The sequence below is a fragment of the Leptonychotes weddellii genome, chromosome 8 (genome assembly GCF_054177405.1).
Source record: "Leptonychotes weddellii isolate Sample4059 chromosome 8, ASM5417740v2, whole genome shotgun sequence".
NCBI classification, from domain to species: Eukaryota; Metazoa; Chordata; class Mammalia; order Carnivora; family Phocidae; genus Leptonychotes; species Leptonychotes weddellii.
Genome location: NC_138376.1, coordinates 106,202,239 through 106,220,867, shown reverse-complemented (window position 1 = coordinate 106,220,867; position 18,629 = coordinate 106,202,239). Strand labels below are relative to the sequence as shown.

At 49.1% G+C, this 18,629-nt stretch overlaps 1 protein-coding gene across 2 annotated transcripts; it reads right to left on the bottom strand.

Annotated features, from left to right (window-relative positions):
* Positions 1–477: 477 nt before the first annotated feature.
* Positions 478–15,913, bottom strand: TNFAIP3 (TNF alpha induced protein 3). Of its 2 annotated transcripts, XM_031029847.2 has the most exons (9): positions 15,648–15,913; positions 11,977–12,286; positions 8,555–8,745; positions 7,742–7,889; positions 7,405–7,575; positions 6,395–6,575; positions 4,294–5,213; positions 3,446–3,642; positions 478–2,711 (listed from the first exon to the last, which is right to left on the bottom strand). In XM_031029847.2, exons 2-9 carry the CDS (start codon positions 12,269–12,271, stop codon positions 2,427–2,429), a joined length of 2,388 nt encoding a protein of 795 aa, XP_030885707.1. In that variant the 5' UTR covers positions 12,272–12,286; positions 15,648–15,913; the 3' UTR covers positions 478–2,426. The 2 variants fall into 2 exon arrangements, with proteins under 2 accessions (XP_030885707.1, XP_081685205.1); XM_081829079.1 differs by lacking the exon at positions 15,648–15,913 and having other exon boundaries at positions 3,461–3,642; positions 11,977–12,306.
* Between the last annotated feature and the right edge of the window lie 2,716 nt (positions 15,914–18,629).

Genomic DNA, 18,629 nt, shown 5'->3' with positions numbered 1-18,629 from the left:
ATTGTGTAGAAGAATATGTCATTTTACAATTTCCTAGGACTTTGGTGCTGCCGGTCCTTGCAGCCACCATGGCCATCCGTCACCTCTTCTAAGGTCCGACCCAGGAAATCTTACACCAGGCTTCCCTCCTCCCCCCTATTTCTGTCTTTCCAGGCCTCTCTCTCCTCCTCTCTCCTGCTATCCTTTTCTGCACTGCATGATGGCTGAGAGCAGGAACCTTTGGAGGGCACAGGGACCTAATGTCTCCTGGGAATGGGACGGGTGGACCCTTCCCACTCCTATGTGGGCCTCGGTGTCCCCGCGGTTGAACGATGCCCTACCCTCATGTCGTTACAACGTTCGCAAAGTTCTCTTACTACACGGGGGTGGGGCACATGTCCACTGTCCAGGTGTACCTCGAAATGAAGCTGTTTGGGAGACATGGCCTTAGTATTTGGGTCCCCTTCTCTCACCATTTGTAAACAGAAGACATCAAAATCTGTTCTTAAATAATTTATTTTTTAATATTGACTTTTGTGAAAAGTTACACATACTTAGGAAAACTTGAGAGAATCCAACAGAGTAAACAGCTCTCTATTAGGGACAACTAAATGTGCAAATTTCAAATGCTTTCTATAATAAGTATAAATAATTCCATTTTTTCACATTAAGAATGAAAATATTGATACACACAAAATATTAAAATGTTGACTTTAGAATTACTGGATGAACACTGAAGTTTATTTGAGATCTTTAGAAAAAAATGAAGATTTATGTTCAGGAAATAGACTTAGGGCACTCGAGGTGTCAAACATGTCAGGTTAACACAGGTAAAGGCTGTGTAGAGTTACAGAGTGCTCATGTTTTCAGGTCATAAGTTCCAGACCCCAAAAAAAAAAAAAAAAAATGGCAGCCTTTACCTCTGGGGACAATGTGTTTCCCCCTTTTTTTCTAGAACAGGTAGGACAGCAACACAAAGCAAACAGAAACTGCAGGCTGAGGACAGAAAGAAATTTCCTTATGCTCATGGTCACAGGGTTTTGCTGTCCCAGCGCTAAGCTGCCACTGGTTGTGAGGTCACTGCCAGGACACAGCGTTAACACAGCAAATAAAACTGTCATTAAAGGTCACATCGTCCCGGTGACCTTCTCCAATCTCATCCCGATTCCTTCCCAATCTTATCTCTAAGGAGGTAGGATATTCAAGGCGTCTGTCGACCGTGGAGAGTTTTGTTTTTTTTTTCCCCGTCTGGCTAGCAAGAGGCTCTGACCCAAGTTTCATTAAGAAGCCTGAGCTTTTAATGAATACATCTTTGATGCAATTCCTTCTTTCTTAGGGAAGACAACCACAGTACATCGAAGAGACCAAATCCCCAAGGTACTCAGGAACTCGCCTGAAAGAGGACTCAATATGAATATATTATTTCAAGAAGACACTACAGCAAGCGCTTTACCCAGAGCAGAAGAAACGTCTTCATTTAAATACCCTTGAAGTTTGAAATAAAATAAATAAAGTGAATTACATAGACACAACAGGGAACTCACTTTAACAAGGCAGCTGGTTGAGTTCATGCAAGCTGTATACAGATGGCGCCCCAACAACAACCAGAAAATAGGTTATTATTCCGTCTTCTACTTAAATCTCTAGGGCGGCATTTCAACATAAAAAAAACCCCTCATACATAATATAAGGGTACATTATAAATGTACACACTTTTATGCACACCTCAGTTCAGGCTAACTTCTTTAGAAGTGAAGACAGTGATACCCAAAAGCGTCACACATATTCCTACTAGAATATTCTGATTTTTTCCAAGGTGCATACTGTAAAGAGCAGCTGGTTTGCTTTTCAGTGTGAACTGATTCGGTCTCAGCAGCCTCAGAACCACAGTCTGTGGATGGCTCCGTGGCTGCCGTGTCCGCGGGAAACGGACGAGGCGGGGAGGGAAAGACCATTCACCCCTGACACTCTGAATACGTCCTTCCGTCCGTTCTCCCTGAGCTTCCTGAACTTGCGGCCGACGGCCTGTGGGCGCGGCGGGTCAGCTCCCCGGCTCGGAGCCCGGCGGCGTGGGGCTGGGCGGGGGTACGGCTCCGGGGTTCCCAGCCCGCCTGACCCAGCGTCTTCTCCCTTTTCTCCCGAGATGATGAAGCAGTCCCGGCACACATTCCAAGTCCATGAAGTTCCTGGCCTTCCGTGGGAGGCGAGGAGGAGGAGCCCCGGGCTGGACCGGACGCCATCCGCGGCCAGTCACTGGCCTCGCTCTCGCTCCAAGGCCACCTGGGCAGGTTGGCGGCGACCGCGACCGCGACCGCGAGCTCCTCTTCGCTCCGCCGCTGCTCGAAGCCGCCCGCAGCTCCCCGCTGCGGCACTGCAGTATTTCGGGGCTAGCACCATGCCGGCTAAGGCTCGAGGGTCCCTGGGGCCGGGCCGGCCCGCCGCATCCGTCAGCCGTACAGCTGCTTGAACTGGAAGCACTCGTTGCAGTAGCCGCTACACTTGGCGTTGCCGAAGTGATCGCAGGCGGGGGCCCGGCAGCGCTGTTTGGGGGGCTCCTCGGGAGCCGGCTCACCCCGGCGGGCCCCCGCGCCCACTCGCTGCCCGAGGTGCTGGCACTCCATGCAGAGCTCCTCGCTGCGGCAGGCCAGGATGTTCTTGCAGGAGGCCCGGGCACACTTGGGCCTGGAGGCGCTCGCCGTGCTTCGAGGCGCGTCTCTGCGCTGGCTCGACCTCTGAATGGAAAGAGCAGAGGCAACTGTTGGCCCCTTTGGTCAGGGAGAGCACCAGGCAATCTCGTCTGATGGCGCGCGTGCTACCAAGAGCGCGGTGGGGGTGGAGAGCAGCCGCCTGACCCAGGGAACCAAAGCCCCACGGGCAGTCTGGGCCCGGGAGCTCACCAAGCACGAGTGCTCCCAGTCCCACGGAGGCCAAGCGCAACCACCGAGCGGAGCCTCACCCGGAGGCCTGCGATTGCTGGTCCCGCTCGCCTCCGCTTGCGTTAGTAAGTAATAAGCTGCCCTTCTCGAGATAGAATCCCCACCCTTCTGTAAACAACAGGAGAGGCACCCATCAGCCAAAGTTTGCTTTTCTTCTATGCCGCTGTGTGGATGCACCCGTCCTCCCCCTGTCTCCTGATAAAGGAGTACTTCCTGAAGTCTGCAGCTCGCTCAACCGCCTGTGTGGCTACCACCAATCACCCCGTCTCTGTTCGGCATCTGGCTTTTTGCAGACTTGAAGAGGTTTGATTTACTCTATGGCTGACGTGATTTACTTTTTAAATGAATTCTAAAGCACACTCAGGCCATGAAAATCAAGAGTAGCTACTGCACTTCCAGCCCCGGGGGGGCCACAGTGACTTCTCCCCCCCACCCCCCTCAGAGTCTTCCCCCGAACTTGGCAGGCAGGAGAGTCTATCAGAAGCAGGGGCTCCAGCAAGGAGGGCTGGCCCAACGGGGAGGGGAAGTACCTCAAGATGTCTCACCAATTGCTCTTCGGTCCTTTTTGCTTCGTGAAATCTCTGACTCTGAGCTTCGATGAAACACTTCTGACAGTATCCTTCAAACACCGTGCTTCCCAGGGTGCCACATTCCCTGCCCAGGCAGGGGACAGCGTTCTGGAACCTGGGGGCCGTGGGACTGGCTTTCGCGGAGGCAGTGACAAAATCTAAAAGAGAGGTGGAGCTCATCAGTGCCACGGGTGGTCTCCAAGCAGAGAGCAAGACACCGCCGTTAGAGAGACAGACAAGTTCTGGATACCGGTTAGGGCAGCCTGGGCCGTGCATCCGTGAGCACGGCCTTTTCTAAATTCAGCGAAAGAAAAAAACGATAATAATGCCATTATCGACACATCTTTGACTGGACAAAGGTCTCACTGTTGAACTTGCTGCACCAGCCAGATACAGTAACAGAACAAGCAGGGACATCAACTGCCTGTCCGTCCGTCCCTCTTTCAAGTGAGAGGTTTCTAAGACCACCTGTGTTTTCTCACAGTGTCAGCGGAAACTTCCCTCTCTCCAGCTACCGCCCTTCCGCTTTGGACTTTTCTCTGTTTACACCTACGTGTCCAAAGAAGTCTTGTTTAAACTCCGCCTCACAAATGCCGGACGCTGAACGACCTACAAACTCTATCTACGAAGGGCTGCAGGGCTTTGGAAGGTGGTTTTCCCTGTCTTTGGCCTCCAGGTGACCATCCCTCTGGGCCAGCCGCACTCTCCCCCACGGCCCAGAGGGGCTGCTTTCTTGCAGCTCTGGAGCAAGACCGCCCCTAGCCCAGGGGTTTAGAAACGGGGGTTAGGAAATCCATCGTTTCACTCACGTTTGTTTTCTCTGTACTCGATGAAACACAGCGTGCAGAAGCCTTTGTTTTCTGGAGTCCCAAAATACATGCAGCCGGCTTTTCTGCACTTGCTCGTCCCCATCCTGTCCCCTGGAGTCCGCGTGGCCTGAGAGAGGCAGCCGGAGGGAGCCTCGGTCCCGGCTCTGTGGCAAGAATGTGGGGAGAGGCTCTGGATGAGCTGCGAGGGGTCTGACTTGGACCGCTGGTGACAGGAAGGAGGGACGCTGGAGTTGAGGCCCGAGGAGGGCTCTGCCGTAGTCCTTTTGAAGCAAGTACTGCAGATTCCATTAAACGTCCTGGTGACATCCTGCAGGCAGGCTCGGCACTTACCGGGGTCCAAGTGCCTCGTGCTGTCCGAGGGGTGGCCCGCGTTCAGCTGCCGGGCGTTGTGGCAGCGCTCACAAAGTCCGTTGTGCTGCACGTTCAGCGTGAAAGGGCAGCCGGGGCTCCTGCACTTCATAGCAGTGGTCTCGCTGAACAGGAAGAGGCTGGGTGCCGTCGGAGGGGCCGAATGAGGCCCCCCAGCTGGCTCCTCGGGGCTCCAGCCCACGGGCTCATAGGCCTCACCCCGGGAGGCCCCAAGGGCCATGCCAGGGAGCACCTCGGGGCCTGGCTTGGAGTGCAGCTTTGAGGATTTGCTCTGGGTCTTTTGCCGCCTCTCTGAGCACTCGTGGCACAGCGGCTGCGTGTTCACCGACATGAAGAATGGACAGTTGGGGGTTTCACACTTTATGTCCATGAGAGAAAGCTGCGGAACGGAAGGTTCCAAAGGATTCTGAGCATGCATCTCTCTCCGCTCCTGCTCGTTGTTCTCCTGCCATTTCTTGTACTCGTGCTGAACAAGTTCAAAGTAATCATCTACCAGATTTATTTCTTTGGGTAAGTTGGCTTCATCTAGCCTAAAGACCAAAAGGAAAAATATGAGACCACACACAAACACGGACACACACAAACACAGACACACACACGATTTCACATCATTAGCTCACAGGGCAAACTTTTAGAATGTGGATTATGGCAATAACTTGATAACCACTCGTTGAAATACAGGCCTATGATAGAGAGTCTGCACCTCCAATATAGCACAGTCCGATACCGCTAAGAAGATTTCACTATTTCAAAAATCACAGTCTTATTTAATCAATCTTGGCCCACCCCAAATTACTGATAATTCTAAAGAGAGGGCTATTCTGGGGATGCCTCTACACTTGGATGACTCTATTCCTCTTTTAAAAAAGTCACTTTTACTTTTTAACTTCTCTGAGATCAAACTTCTAGTAAAGCATTACGTAGGCTGTTCATTTGGGACTAGTCTACGTTGCAGTTCAAACTACTTTGGGACCTTGTTGCCTGTATCTTGCCGTTATTAATCTCAAACTCGCGCCCGGTTGCTATCAGCATGGACTGCCCCGCGCGGTGACCGAGCAGCAGACGCACCCACAGGCGCTGCCCACTGACTTCTGAGCCTCTGGCACGTGTCCGCCTCCGCTTTGAGAAACTGATCCTCCTATGCCTCCGTGGTCCCCTCTGGTCTATTTCAAGTCCTTACGAGCAGGCATCTCTCCAACATAAAGCCAGTGTTTAAGATCTGGATAGCCGCACAATGCGCACTCTGGCTCTCTCCTCCACTTTCCACGTGGCAAAAATCATACGGCTGCCACATAAACACATTCTACAACCCCGACTGTGTCTGATGTGTCTGTCCTTTCCAAGAAGCCAAGAGAAAAAGGTTTTTGTTTCCAAGAATTTTCACTTGCTAGCCTAGTACTAGGGCAATTAAAACACAACAAAACTATCCTTGGTTTAATATACTTAAAAGCCACAATTCTGACTGTCAGCATCCAGATGTGCAGGAAGGTCACCATGGAGAAATTACTCGTTCCCACGTGAAACCCAAGTTAGTACGGCCCCCGATCATCCTTTCTGTCTGACTCACATACACCACTGTGAATTTGTTTTGCACTGGAGGAAACTGGCTTCAAATAACTTTATGGTTGAGCTCTGGGGTGGCATCAGCTTATGTGGCGGAAGTACAAGCAGTTGAAGACGACAAAGGACAGAGCTGAGGATAAACTCTTACTTTGCGGCATTGATCAAATGGGTGGTGCCATGGTCCCAGCCTTGGACAGGGATTTCAATCACCATCAAGTACTCTTTCAAGAGCTTTTCCTTCATCTCGTTTTCAGAATCCGTCAAAAAGTGAACTTTTAAGTCTTCAAATCTTCCTCGCTCTCTGTTCACTAGTGGAACAGCTCGGATTTCTGAGGGAAAGAAAGAACACATAAGCGACACATGATTCTACTAAATGAGATTATGTGTGAGGCCGCATATATAATGATCACATTTCGAAAACACAGGAAGAATACAATGAAAGGGTGGAAAAGTATCACCTAGCCGCCGTCAGACTCAGATGGGAAAACAAACTACACTAAACTCTAATATGAAATGCTTTGTTCTGGAAGCTCAGAGAATATTAGGCAGCCTGGAGGCAGTGGATCTCGCTGGGTAAATCGCCACACTTCAGAGCCAGACTGATATGAGTCTGAATTCTGACTTTGCCACTATCAAGCTCTGTGACATCGGGCAAGTTACTGAGCCTACCTCTCTGAGCTTCAAAGGTCTCATCTGTAAAACAAGACTCCCAGTGCTTACAGTCCACAGGGACGCCATGAGGATGAAATGAAATGCAATAACGTCCCGAGAGCACTTTGCACCCTGCCTCTTCCACTGGAAGCTATCATAATAATAGCTAACCTGACAAGACATTTTTAGCTGCTCCATGCCAGGGCTCTGCGCACCTTACTCGGTCATACAGCAAAGGGCGGTAGTCACATGTATGCACAGATCTCCTACTTGCAACTAAGCTGTGGAAAGTGCTTTCCAAGCCATACCCAGAGATGGTGGGCACAGGAATTACCGCCACTGCATTGCTGCTGCCAATCAAGCACGTGACAGAACACTGTAGTCACATAAAAACAAGTAATAAACATAAATGAGGCTATTGCCAGAAGAGCCCGATGTTCAGTGGGAACAGGGCGTCCCAGTATCTACCAGCAGTTACAAATGCGCATCCATGCTCAGTGTACTCACCAGGTCCGCTGTCCTTCAGGGTCACCAGGGGTACAAAGTGCTGGCTGTCGTAGCCGAGAATGATGGGGTATCGGTGGCACTCCTGAGCTGGCCAGTGGAGAGGCAGGTAAATCCCGCCCACCTTCAAGGGAGCAAAATTGGAACCCGATTCCAAACTTCTCAGCATTTTGTCTGCTCAGGGAAAGAACAAGAGCAATAAGGCCCTCAGGTGATTTTCATCAAATTCCCTTCAGCTACTATTGCCCGTGACTCGGGTAGCCTCGCTTTTTCCTAAGAGCTAAAAGCATGAAAGCCGACTAGCACTCAAATACAAATAAGCAATCTGCAGGCATCTCACCTGAAATGACAATGATTGGCCTTCTGAGGATGTTGCAAAGGACAAATACGTGTATTTCTTCCAGAGAGTTATACTGAAGTCCACCTCGGGCCATGGGTGTGTCTGTGGATGCCATTTTGACGAGGCTGTCCCATTCATCGGTCCAATTCTAAGGACAAGTGGGTAAAGGGAAAATCATGATTGAATGTACTATGCATTAAAAACTCAGTCTGACTTCGCTCTACAATTATTCATTTATATAACTCAGCTTACTTTTCCCCTTTCTGGAAATCATCATTCAAATGATCACCCTTTTTTCCCCATTTTGGTTTTCTTCCTTTACTTTATTCCCCACTATAAGGCCAACTTAAAAGTGGGGGAAGATGGGGACAGCACCTGCTTTCAAAAAAATCCCTGATGAGGCCTAACACCAAAGCCCCTTATCCAAACGCGCATAAAAATTCCAAGCCTGTGACTGAGAATGGTGAGCCCCATGTCTGAATTTGATTGGCAGGCTCAGTAAAGCATGCAAAGGGCAATCACACTGGAAAGCAACCAAAACATCACAGGAAAGGCCATGAGCAGAAGCCCTTCTGCTAAAAGGAAGAGATCCACAGCTGGGAAACTGCTGCCCGGAAACCTCGCAGCGGTGACAAAAGCCTCAGGTTCATCCCACAGGGAGGTTTCTGGTGTTTTCCATGGACTATGCTTTGCTTAGCCAAGTTCATGTGACCTAGTAAATCATATGCTCCTTGAGAGCAGGGGCTGGCCCGAGAGACCCTTTCCCCACCATGGAGCTCTAGCGACAGGCACTCAGTGGGGAACAAAACATACCCGAGTGTCGTAGCAAAGCCCCGTTTCCACAAATTCCTGAGACTTAAGAGACTCCAGCTGCCAGCGGAATTTAAAGTTGCGTGTATCCGTCTCCTTGAGAGTGCTGAAGAGTGCCTTCCTCAGGACCAGGTCTGTGTCCTGAACACCCCACATATACTGAGAAGCAGCATGCATTAGGCAGTTGCCATCACCTGAGGACAGAAGCCACACACATCAAAGGCCTCGCAAAGGTTTTTTAGAATGCACTAGCCCTGCTGCCTAGTACGGGGGACCCAAAGGGGCATGTGAGAGATACAAACGGTTTACTTTCTTAGTCCAACAGCCAACTGAGAACATTTCACAAGGTGATGACAGCTTTAAGGAAAAAAAAAAAAAACCACCACACTCTTTTCACTCTTATTTTTAATGACTGACAACAACAGAGCAAAGGGGCCAGGGACTGATTATCAGGGGACCTTGGTTCTAGCCTGGCTTGCCCTAACTGGTTTAGGTGTGACCTTGGGGGAAATTCCTCCGCTTCTGAGTGTTTTTTTTTCTCTTTGTGAAATGAGGGTATTGGATTATGATCTCTAAAGTCCATCCCGCTCTAGCATTCCTTGATGTTTTGCCCAAGACACTGGCCCTATCCCTCTGTGGCTCTAGAGGGAACACACGGGGTAACATGCATAAGCCAGGAAGCTGGCTTGCTCCATTTACTAGACAGGGACGGTCTCTGGCTATGACTCAGTGGTAAATGACTTGACCATTCCACTGAGGCCTCTGGGACCTGGGAGTTTCCTCTCCTGGTTTATAAAGTGGGATCGAGAACACCACATTACCTCCTCAGCCTGCCTTTGAGCATTGGGAGAAACAGGTCTAATTTTACTCCATTAATTTGTTACTTTTACAGGTTAAAACCCACAATTCAAGAGACTGCCTTTTTTCCAACCCCCAAACAATAAACATTTGGGGGGAATGTTTGATACCAAAAAAGTCAACTCCTTAATATCTTGTGGCCAAGTGCACCACTGTTTTTATAAAGAGTTCAACTGTTTTCTTACATTACTCTACAAGTAGGGTTCATCAACATTTTTTGAAATTTCTTATCAACTCTTCAGAGTCAAACTGTAAAAAAAAAAACAAAAACAAAAACAAAACAACAAAGAAAACCCCTCAAGCATTTATATCCACAGCTCATATCCCTGCAATTCAAACATATGGAAAGATGAGCTAAGTAAGTATTCACAAGAATGAACAAAAAAAAGATCGCTCAGCCTTTTGTGTTGGCAGAAGTGTGGCAACGATTGCATTCTGTTGAAATTTCCCCTTTGCAAAATCTAGAGCAAAGATAAGGCTTTTTTTTCTTCTTCTGGTGCTTACTTTCAGTTCTTTATTGAGATGCACCAGTACAAAATTCCCTAAGCAACATCTGGAATTCCCCAGCGCTAAGTTATTTGACTAGCAATTGAGCAACAGCTATTGTACTTTTTGTTCTGGTGTGTAGACATTTAAACTGCTAAGGGCGCCCTGGACTTTCCAAGTGGGTGTGGTCAGGCTGAGCTGGAATAGGGCTACTCATTATACAAGTGAAATCGCGGCAGCCAATAGACGCTGGAATTTTTCACATCAAGTTTCAATTTTATGCCACCTACTCCCTTCCTCATTCACCGCAGTCTCATATCCTCAAATGCAAACTTGTGAATCACCCCCTGCCCAAACAGACCACTGACTTTGTAGAACCCTCCTAGAGGAGAAGGGTTAAAAAAAAAAAAAAAAAAAGTGCTTAATAAAAGCCAGAGAGTAAAAGTCCCTTTTCTATCCCCCCTCCCCGAAATATCTTTTTTTTTTTCCTTTTCCAGAATTTTAAGGAATTTTCTTGAAAGGGGGGACATAAAGAGGAGCTGAGCCCCCACATTTCTATATCCCAGAAAATGTTATCAAGATGCACTTGCTTTTGTAGCTTTATTTGTAGCATGAATCTTTGTTGACTTTAATGACATGTCTTTGCAAAACAAGTGTTTACTATTTATAGCCATTGTTTTCTTAAAGGAGTAGTTCAACCTAAAATGTCAGTTAATTCTGTTAATGATAAGAAGGTTTTCCTCTTCCTACCACATCTCTAGTTTGGCAGAATCTCTCTGTTTCCAACTCTCCCAGAGTTCACTCCGTTTCTTTTTTGTAACAAAATGGGAGACAGTTAAAACCACAACTGTCAGGAATATAAACCTCTTGATGATGACTTAACATAATTACCCACTTCTACGCATCACTTGATTTAAGGCCAAGAAAAATATAAACACTAGCTCTCCCCAGTTTTCATTCTACCTTTGTTTCTAAGAATCTGTGCTTCAAAAGTAGAGGCAAGACGTTGAAGTAATGCTCAAGACACCCCCCACCCCCAGGAACACCGCAAAATACGTATCTCCAATCACTCCACACTACCCAACTCAAAAATGGCCAAGGTTAATGTACCAACTAAGTTAATTAATACTCTTATCCTCTCTTTGTCAACAAGGATTTCTGTGCTTGGATGTATTATTTTGATCGAGGTGGTCTTAAGGAAGAACTGTTACTTATGTAAGAACCTGATTCCTGCCCTCATCTCGACTATAAGCATTTAATTGATCGTGGACAATCTACTTGCTTCTTGTAATAATTAGCAACATTAGAATGTAGGATTTTGTATCTGCATGAAATAGTGTGCTTGGATGTGGCCATGATACACACACTCTTGCTCAAAGGAAATAGTCAAAAACACAAAACAGTAAAGTTTAAAACAGGAAATAGCTACTAGTGGTAAAGGGCCATTGGGCAGATACAGAGAGATAGCAAGAAATTCAGAACCAGGGATTCCTAAAAATAATGAAGTAGAGGTCTAAAGTCTGTGCTAAAAATCTCAAGTATCTTTCTACTTCATGTCACTGGACCCAACCCAACAGAAGCTAGGTAAGGGGAAGGCAGACAAGAGCCATTCACTGGCTAAGCCCTAAAATGCCATCAATGCAAGATGTGTAAGGTCATCATTAGGAGCATTTTCTAATGACAGTGGGAAACAATAATAATACTAGTTTTCACACCACGCTCTCCTTTTGAACTTAAAGCCTTTTAATGTTTCCATTACTGGCCAGGAACGGGTATTTTACAAATGATTACACAAACAGCCACAAAAATTAGATACGTAAGTCCTCCAATGGGAGGCACGGTGTTTAGAAATGCATTCCTCAAGCCTCAGGCGGCTCTCCTCTCTAATACGCACAATTGCGAAATATCCTTCCTAAAAATACTGGCAAAACAAGCTTGCTTTTATCACATGCCTTCTATAGAGTATTCTATACTAAGGGATCTATGCTCTCAAGAGACTTGAGTCTGGGCCAGCGCTATTACTATTTAATGAATGGGGACCCAGCACCGTGGGGGCCAAGCCTTAGACAAAAGCTTCTTACCATTCGTTTTCAGTGCCACCAGCTTCCTGACTTCTCGACACCAGTTGAGCTTCTTCTGGCTTTCGAGGGAGGCCTGGATGTTTCTGTCAATGAGAGCTTTGTGGATGATCTCCCGAAATTGTGGGCAAAACTGGCAAGTTCTGAACATTTCTAGTGTGTATCGGTGCATGGATTTAAAATGGTGAATGATCCCATTGGTAGGCTTAAATATGTCTTCTGGAGTTCTCTCTCGTATCTTCACAGCTTTCCGCATGTTGCTCAAATACAAAGCCTGGGGAAGGAGTTGTTCAGCCATTGTGCTCTGCAACACCTGAAGAGGAGGGGAGAAAAACCCATTCCGTTAGCCCGGCTTTGATACCACTCCTATACACCTGCCTGCAGGAAACCCCAGTGTTTGATCTTGTCATTACCCTAATCTGTAGGCAAAAGATCTTAGTCACCTCTACTCCCAGGATACGAGCTGGCCCCCAAGATTAACTCACACTGGACTGTTGTAAGTTACATCATTTTTAAAGATTAGTCTAAACAAGAGAAGGAAGGCGGGGGGGTGGGTACTGAGGAGGAGGGGAATAACCCGTGTTTTCAGTAACGTTTGTCAGGGAGCCAAGCCTATCTGTCAGCACCAGGTACTGCACCTCATAACCAACAAACTCCCATCTGGTTCTCATGCCCCCCTGACACCGCCACTGGGTCTTAGGAGCTCTGAATGCCAGTGACGGCCACAAGGCAGCCCTGACAAGTCTGTAGGCTCCTCCCCTAAGACCACTGCTCAGCAACCCTTGCTCTCAGGCAAAGCCTTGATTTATCTCTTCTAAGCCCTCCCTCACTTCCTATACTGCAAAGTAAATGTTTTGCGAAAAATCTGGCGATTTTATGTTGTCACCTAGGCTGCTGCTTAGAGTTTCCTCTTTAGCCCCAAAGAGAAATATTTATAAAGAGCTCCTTTATAAAATGTATTATAATACTTAAAAAGGTTAAAACTGAATATGTTATAGCCAATGAAAAAGTGTATTTCCAGTAAGATGCTTTGCAATTTTAAGAGCAAACAATAAGTCTTTTGGAACCTCTCCATTGAACTTCACAACATCAGAATGAGAAATAGAATTATAACAATAACAGAAGAATAAATTTTACACTTCCAAGAGCAGGCATCAGAGTTCCATTATTCCAACTCAACTGCCAACCACATTTATTACCATCCTCCAGATACCAACATCAGATGCATTTCCCACCCTGTCTTCACCCTGAGATATTCAAGCATAATCCACTGGTGGAAGGAAATAAAAGTCTGGAAGCAGGCAAGGAAAGATGGCCAGGGGGACACTCAGGACAAATGAAGGAAGCAGGGGACAAAACACGGCATCTCCAACCCATGCCAACAGCCTGGGATGTTGTGAATTGACGCAACACGGGATCCTTGCAGTGTGGAGATGTGTGGAAAGCCAGCTGTCGTTCACAAGCCTTCGCAGGGTGCCTCACTATACATCTTGGTTTCCAAGATGAAGACAAAGATGGCTTCAGAGCACGAAGATATTCCCTAGGAAGTTTCATGGCGATTGTTAATCTCACTCCTGTATCACACTATTCGCCAGGGCAAGCTTTTAGTTGAGGAAGACCTTAAACCTATGCAAGAGTGAGAAGAGACCTAGATTTTTAGGGAAGCCACTGCTGGGTGGGTCTAGGGTCTCTTAAAGCCATTGATGAAGTGGTTTAAATTCTTGCGATGCACTCAAAGTAGAGAGGTTGGACTAGATGACCCCAAGGTTGCTTTCTGGTGACAGTTTTGGATCAGGACTCCTAATCTGCTTGCCAGTGAGGCCTGGGGGAAGTAATTCTCTGGGTCAGTTGGTAATTTTTCCTCTGCCGTCAGACATTCCCTGAAGGTGGAACTGGGCAAAATTAGAGCAGGACCACAAGCACAACGAGGGGATAAAAACAATACACCCATTTCCACTTTGTGGCATGGCCAGCGTCTCGCAATGTCACCCATTCATCTGTCCATCACTCAAAAAGCACGGCCTGACCAACCTACTGAAGGTTGAGGGCCATGCTTGACGCTGGGGCTAAAAATCCAAGATGACCTTATTCCCCGTCTGCAGCCAAGACAACAGAAGTACAGGTCCTGCTCAGGTTCCACGCCATCCTGGGCAGACAGCTTTGCCCAGACGCCAGATCTCCCAACACCTGCCCCTCGCTATTCCCACAACATCACCCCTGTGGCCGCTGGGCTTGCTGCTCTCAGACGGGAAGAGGCGGGAAGTTAAAAGATTTGAAACAAGCGAGGTGTTGCTTTTTTGTTTTTCTGAGTCTCCTATTATTCTCTTCTCACTTAAAGATCTTTCAGCCAAGACCTCAAATGGTGAGAGTTGTAAGCCCTAGGCAAGACATGCAAATGTCAGTACCAGATAGCCCAGGGTTATCTCCTTCATAGGTTTAGCCTTGCACAGATTGCAGAACCGTCTCCTTAAAAGAATCAAAACCCACCCTCCAAATTCCCAGTTCTCGTTAAGATTAAAGAATAAATGTTCCTGACCTATGACTGTAACATCCTTATAGGTACAGACATTTGCTACCACCCTTAACATTTCCTTTACATTTTTTACCTCACTGACTTTATCAGCAAATGCCTCATCGCAGTTTTGGAAGGTATCCCTTCGAAATTTCGAAAATTGTACAAAGAATCGCAAAAATCAAAGAAGCACCTTAGACAATGAGAATGGAGCAGTAACCAGCTGCTCAATAATTGGGGACACTCAGGCTATGGTCCAGAGGACTGCTGAATGAACAGCGGTGCTCCCCACATGCTGCCCTGAGACCCTTGACCAGACACCAGCTTTCCAAGGAAAGAAGATCAGACGCAGGGAGAACTGAAAACAAAGCGGTCTCAAAAGAGCTGAGCTCCTTCCTTACTTAATACCACTGCTTTCCTGAGAGGCCAGGTGGCAGGATGTGGGACGCCCCGGGGGGCTGACAAAGACTGTCAGACTGTGGGGTAGGGGCTGGGGCAGGGGCCTGCAGATCACTGTAAACTGGAGCACCCGAAAAGCAGGCCGACGACCCACTTTAACGTGCACACTTCTTCTCTTCCACTGCAGCGACTGAAGATCAGCACTGTCCCTCGACCCCACCCACCTCCCTGCACTTCACTCCCAGCGTCTGAAAGCTGACCCTGGACAGGCTGGCTGGCGGAGTCCCCCACCCGCGCCGGGTTTTGTGCCCTCCACGACATGCCACCGGCGGTGGGCTGCTGCTGCACAATCTGGGAAGAAGCCACAGCGGTTCTGCAAGGTCTACGTGTCCAACAGCATCCAGAGCTCGATTTAAAAATACAAAAGGCACGAAAAGGAGCGAAACCCCAAGGACCACCCGACCTAGGAGTCCGGAGGCTCCTCGCCAGCAGTCTGCTGCAGCTTAAGTTCTTGACAGGATTTAAAAGGAACAGCTGGCTGGAGGATTCCAGAGCTGTCACCCGAACATCTGGCGCGGCGACCGCGACTCCTAGCATTTCAAAACCTACAGTGGGCACCGACGGCCAACAAACTCCCCTCCAGGACCGCTGCAAAACCCAGGCCAGGTAGACGGGGCTAGCCCGCGAGTCGCCGCCAATTACGCATCCGCAGCCCTGGCCCCGCGGGAGCCCGTGGCAGACGGCAAGGGGACGCGGCGGTTACCTGTCCCGGCCGCGCGATCCTCCTCCGAAGTCCTCAGTCCAAGTCAGGGCAGGCGCGCGCCGCAGGCGGGGGTAGGGGCCGCGCAGAGGAGGCGCCCCATGGACGCCGGGGCTCGGCGCTCGCTCGCTGGCCCGGCCGGCCGGGGGTGTGGATCGCGCCCGCTGACGCCCGCCGCCGCCGCCGCCGCACTTGTCCCGGCGGCTGCTGTCACCGCTCCGCCCCCACGGGCTCCGAGCTCGCTGCACTTGGCCCGCTGCGAAGACTGCAGACTGCCAGTTCTCTTTTTCCCTTTCTGTTTTACCGCCGGCGGAGAGCGGGGATTTCCACCCAGGGACTTTCCAGTCACGTGACGCCGGGCCCGGCGCCGAGAGCCGCGGGCCGCCGGCCGCCAGGGGGCGCAGGGGGGGCGCGGGAGGCGCGGGAGGCTCAGGAGGCGAATGGCGCCCCGCCCCGTCCCGCTCCGCCCCGCCCCGCCCCGTCCAGCTCCGCCCCGCCCCGCCCCACTCCGCTCCGCCCCGCCCCCCGCGCGAGAAACTCCTGAGCCCCGCCCCCGGGTGTCCCCGCGTGAGTCACCTGGGCATTTCGGAAGCTAGCCCAACGTCACGTCCATGTGGAAATCGCGGTGATGGGAACTGGAAATGAAATAGGTTCTTTTTTCTCAGCCGTTTTTCTGCAGAAAATCACCAACTGTGGAGAACAAGAAGGGAAATAATAAAGAAAGAAAACCCTAAAAACCACCCGGGCGTCCGGGACCACAGGCTTGGGGTCGGGTTTGAGAAGCTGGGGCTGTGCACGTGATGAACTCTTAGGGGAGCGTACTACTCTGGACCCTGGTGGGGATTTCGAGAAAAAAAAAGCGGTCACGGCCCTCGGTCCCCACCCCTGCGTTCCTGCCACCCAGAACCCAGGCTGGTGCGGGTGACATCCTGAGGCTCCGCAGCCTTGAAGTTTGCAGGGGCAAAACCAGTCTTAGGTTTTGAAGTCTGACTGTGGGGTAGGGGCTGGGACAGGGGCCCAGTTAAGAATCAGAGCAACTATCAACCCTATCCTGCACTTAATTGATTTCCCCTTCTCCATTTCTGCATACCAGGTGCCCAGGTGACACCATGTTCCGGTAGCATTTCAGTTTAGAAATCTAGTCCATTACTCTCCTTGCCATGTCTCCCTAAGACCCTATTAGGAGTTCTTTTATTTATTTTTTAGTTTTTTAAGAAAGATTTTATTTATTTATTTGACAGAGAGAAAGAGAGAGAGAGAGGCAGGCAGAGGGAGAGGGAGAAGCAGGCTCCTCGCTGAGCAGAGAGCCAGATGTGGGGCTCCATCCCAGGACCCTGAGATCCTGACCTGGGCCGAAGGCAGACGCTTAACCGACTGAACCACCCAGGTGCCCCTAGGAGTTCTTTTAGATGACCTGACAATTGGTTCACTCCAAGGTGCCAAAGGCTGATCATACTCCTTACCCACCCGCCACCCCCACCCCCTATTAAATAGTGCGGTAACCCACTATCTTTACCCAAAGGACGTCCTGTGGAAATAGGTGTCAGCCACCTGGGCAGTAGAGGTGCATGAATTGCAGAGGGACAGGCAGGCCCTTTTACTGTCTAGCAGGCCCCCTAGGCCCATTTCTCAGAAAAGCTAAACTAGAACCAGATTGAAATACTCTGTGCATTGTCCCCTTCTAGACTTAACTATACTTGTCAGGCCTTGTACCTCAGTTTTGAATTAGAAAAATATTCTTCCCTCTCCAGTAGGGACCTGCAGAGACTGGGATGGGGGCTGGGTGGAGGGTGGCACTTTTTTGGCAAAGCGAGACTTAGAGCAGAGAGTCGGAAGTGGTCAAGTTTCCAAGGCCGGTGCTGGCCATGAAACCGATAGCTGGGACTTCTGACAACTCCAGACCTCCTGGTATTTCTTCTTATCCCTGCTGGTATAAGCTTCTCATTCACAAGTGTATATGGCTGCCAACTCTCAAACAATGGATAGTGAATGTGATAATAATAATGTTTATTAAGTCCTTACTATATGCCACTCTCCAGGCTAAGTGTTTGAAATGCACTCTGCCATTTAAACCTCAAAACAGCTCCACTTTGAAGCTGAAGAAATTGAAGTGTAAGAAGCTTAAGCCATTTGCCCAAAGCCTACACAGTCAGAGGCAGAACTGTGATTGGAACTGGGCCTGTTCACTCCAAGCAATGTAAATGCTGTTAAGTCTTAACTATTACTCTCAGAAAAGATCCTCCAAGATTTAGAATCTCAATGCTCCTGTTTCTACCCTGGCCCCCAGCCTCACAAACACACGACACTCACTTAGTCAAATGTGGATGCTGGGCAGTGGCAGAATGTGGGTTTGAGAGTCAGAGAGGCCTTGGTTCCATCCTCGGGAAACTTTCTGGTCTAACTGAGATGATAAAAGATGGTGTAAGTGAACGAACAGCCTCAGACCACTCTCCTCTTGTGCTCCTTTGGAAACAGAATTTGCCTTCTCTGTCTCCTGTCTGGCTCTGGCCCCCCAGCCCCTCCAGTAGCTTCCATTCCCTCTGGGTTTACATCTGCTGCTTGGTTTGATGAGCTGGGAATGCAATAGCAGGAGTAACAAGCCTGAAAGACCATGACCACCTCTGCCACTTCCAAGTGTCCCAAGGTCGCTGCTATACCATCTTGCCTGCCAGATTTGTGACGAGTTAATAGCGGTCAGATGCAGGAGTGGTCTGCAACCCTCGGTTTTGCTCTCTCTGCATTTTCCCACAGTTCTTCTGCTGGAGCAACTGTTTTGTTGAGGAGGCATCCTCAATCCTGTCCTCTCCTAGTGTTTACTGTCCTTTTCTGTCTTCTAAGACAAGGCTCTGGCCATACACGTTTCCCTTTCTAAAACTTAACATGTGGGCAAAACCAATGAGGATTTTCTCGGTGGTAAATCAGAGGGAAGAGTGGACAAGGAACAGAGAGACTCGTATGGGCGTATGGGAAAGGAAATATAAAATT

What these genes read in the sequence shown, in the direction of transcription:
- TNFAIP3 (XM_031029847.2), bottom strand. Translation starts at nt 12,271, where the DNA reads ATGGCTGAACAACTCCTTCCCCAGGCTTTGTATTTGAGCAACATGCGG. An exon ending in GGCTTTGCTACGACACTCGG is followed by an intron (nt 7,890 to 8,554) that starts GTATGTTTTGTT and finishes ACTTGTCCTTAG; the next exon opens with AATTGGACCGATGAATGGGA. An exon ending in CCTGAAGGACAGCGGACCTG is followed by an intron (nt 6,576 to 7,404) that starts GTGAGTACACTG and finishes TCTTTCCCTCAG; the next exon opens with AAATCCGAGCTGTTCCACTA.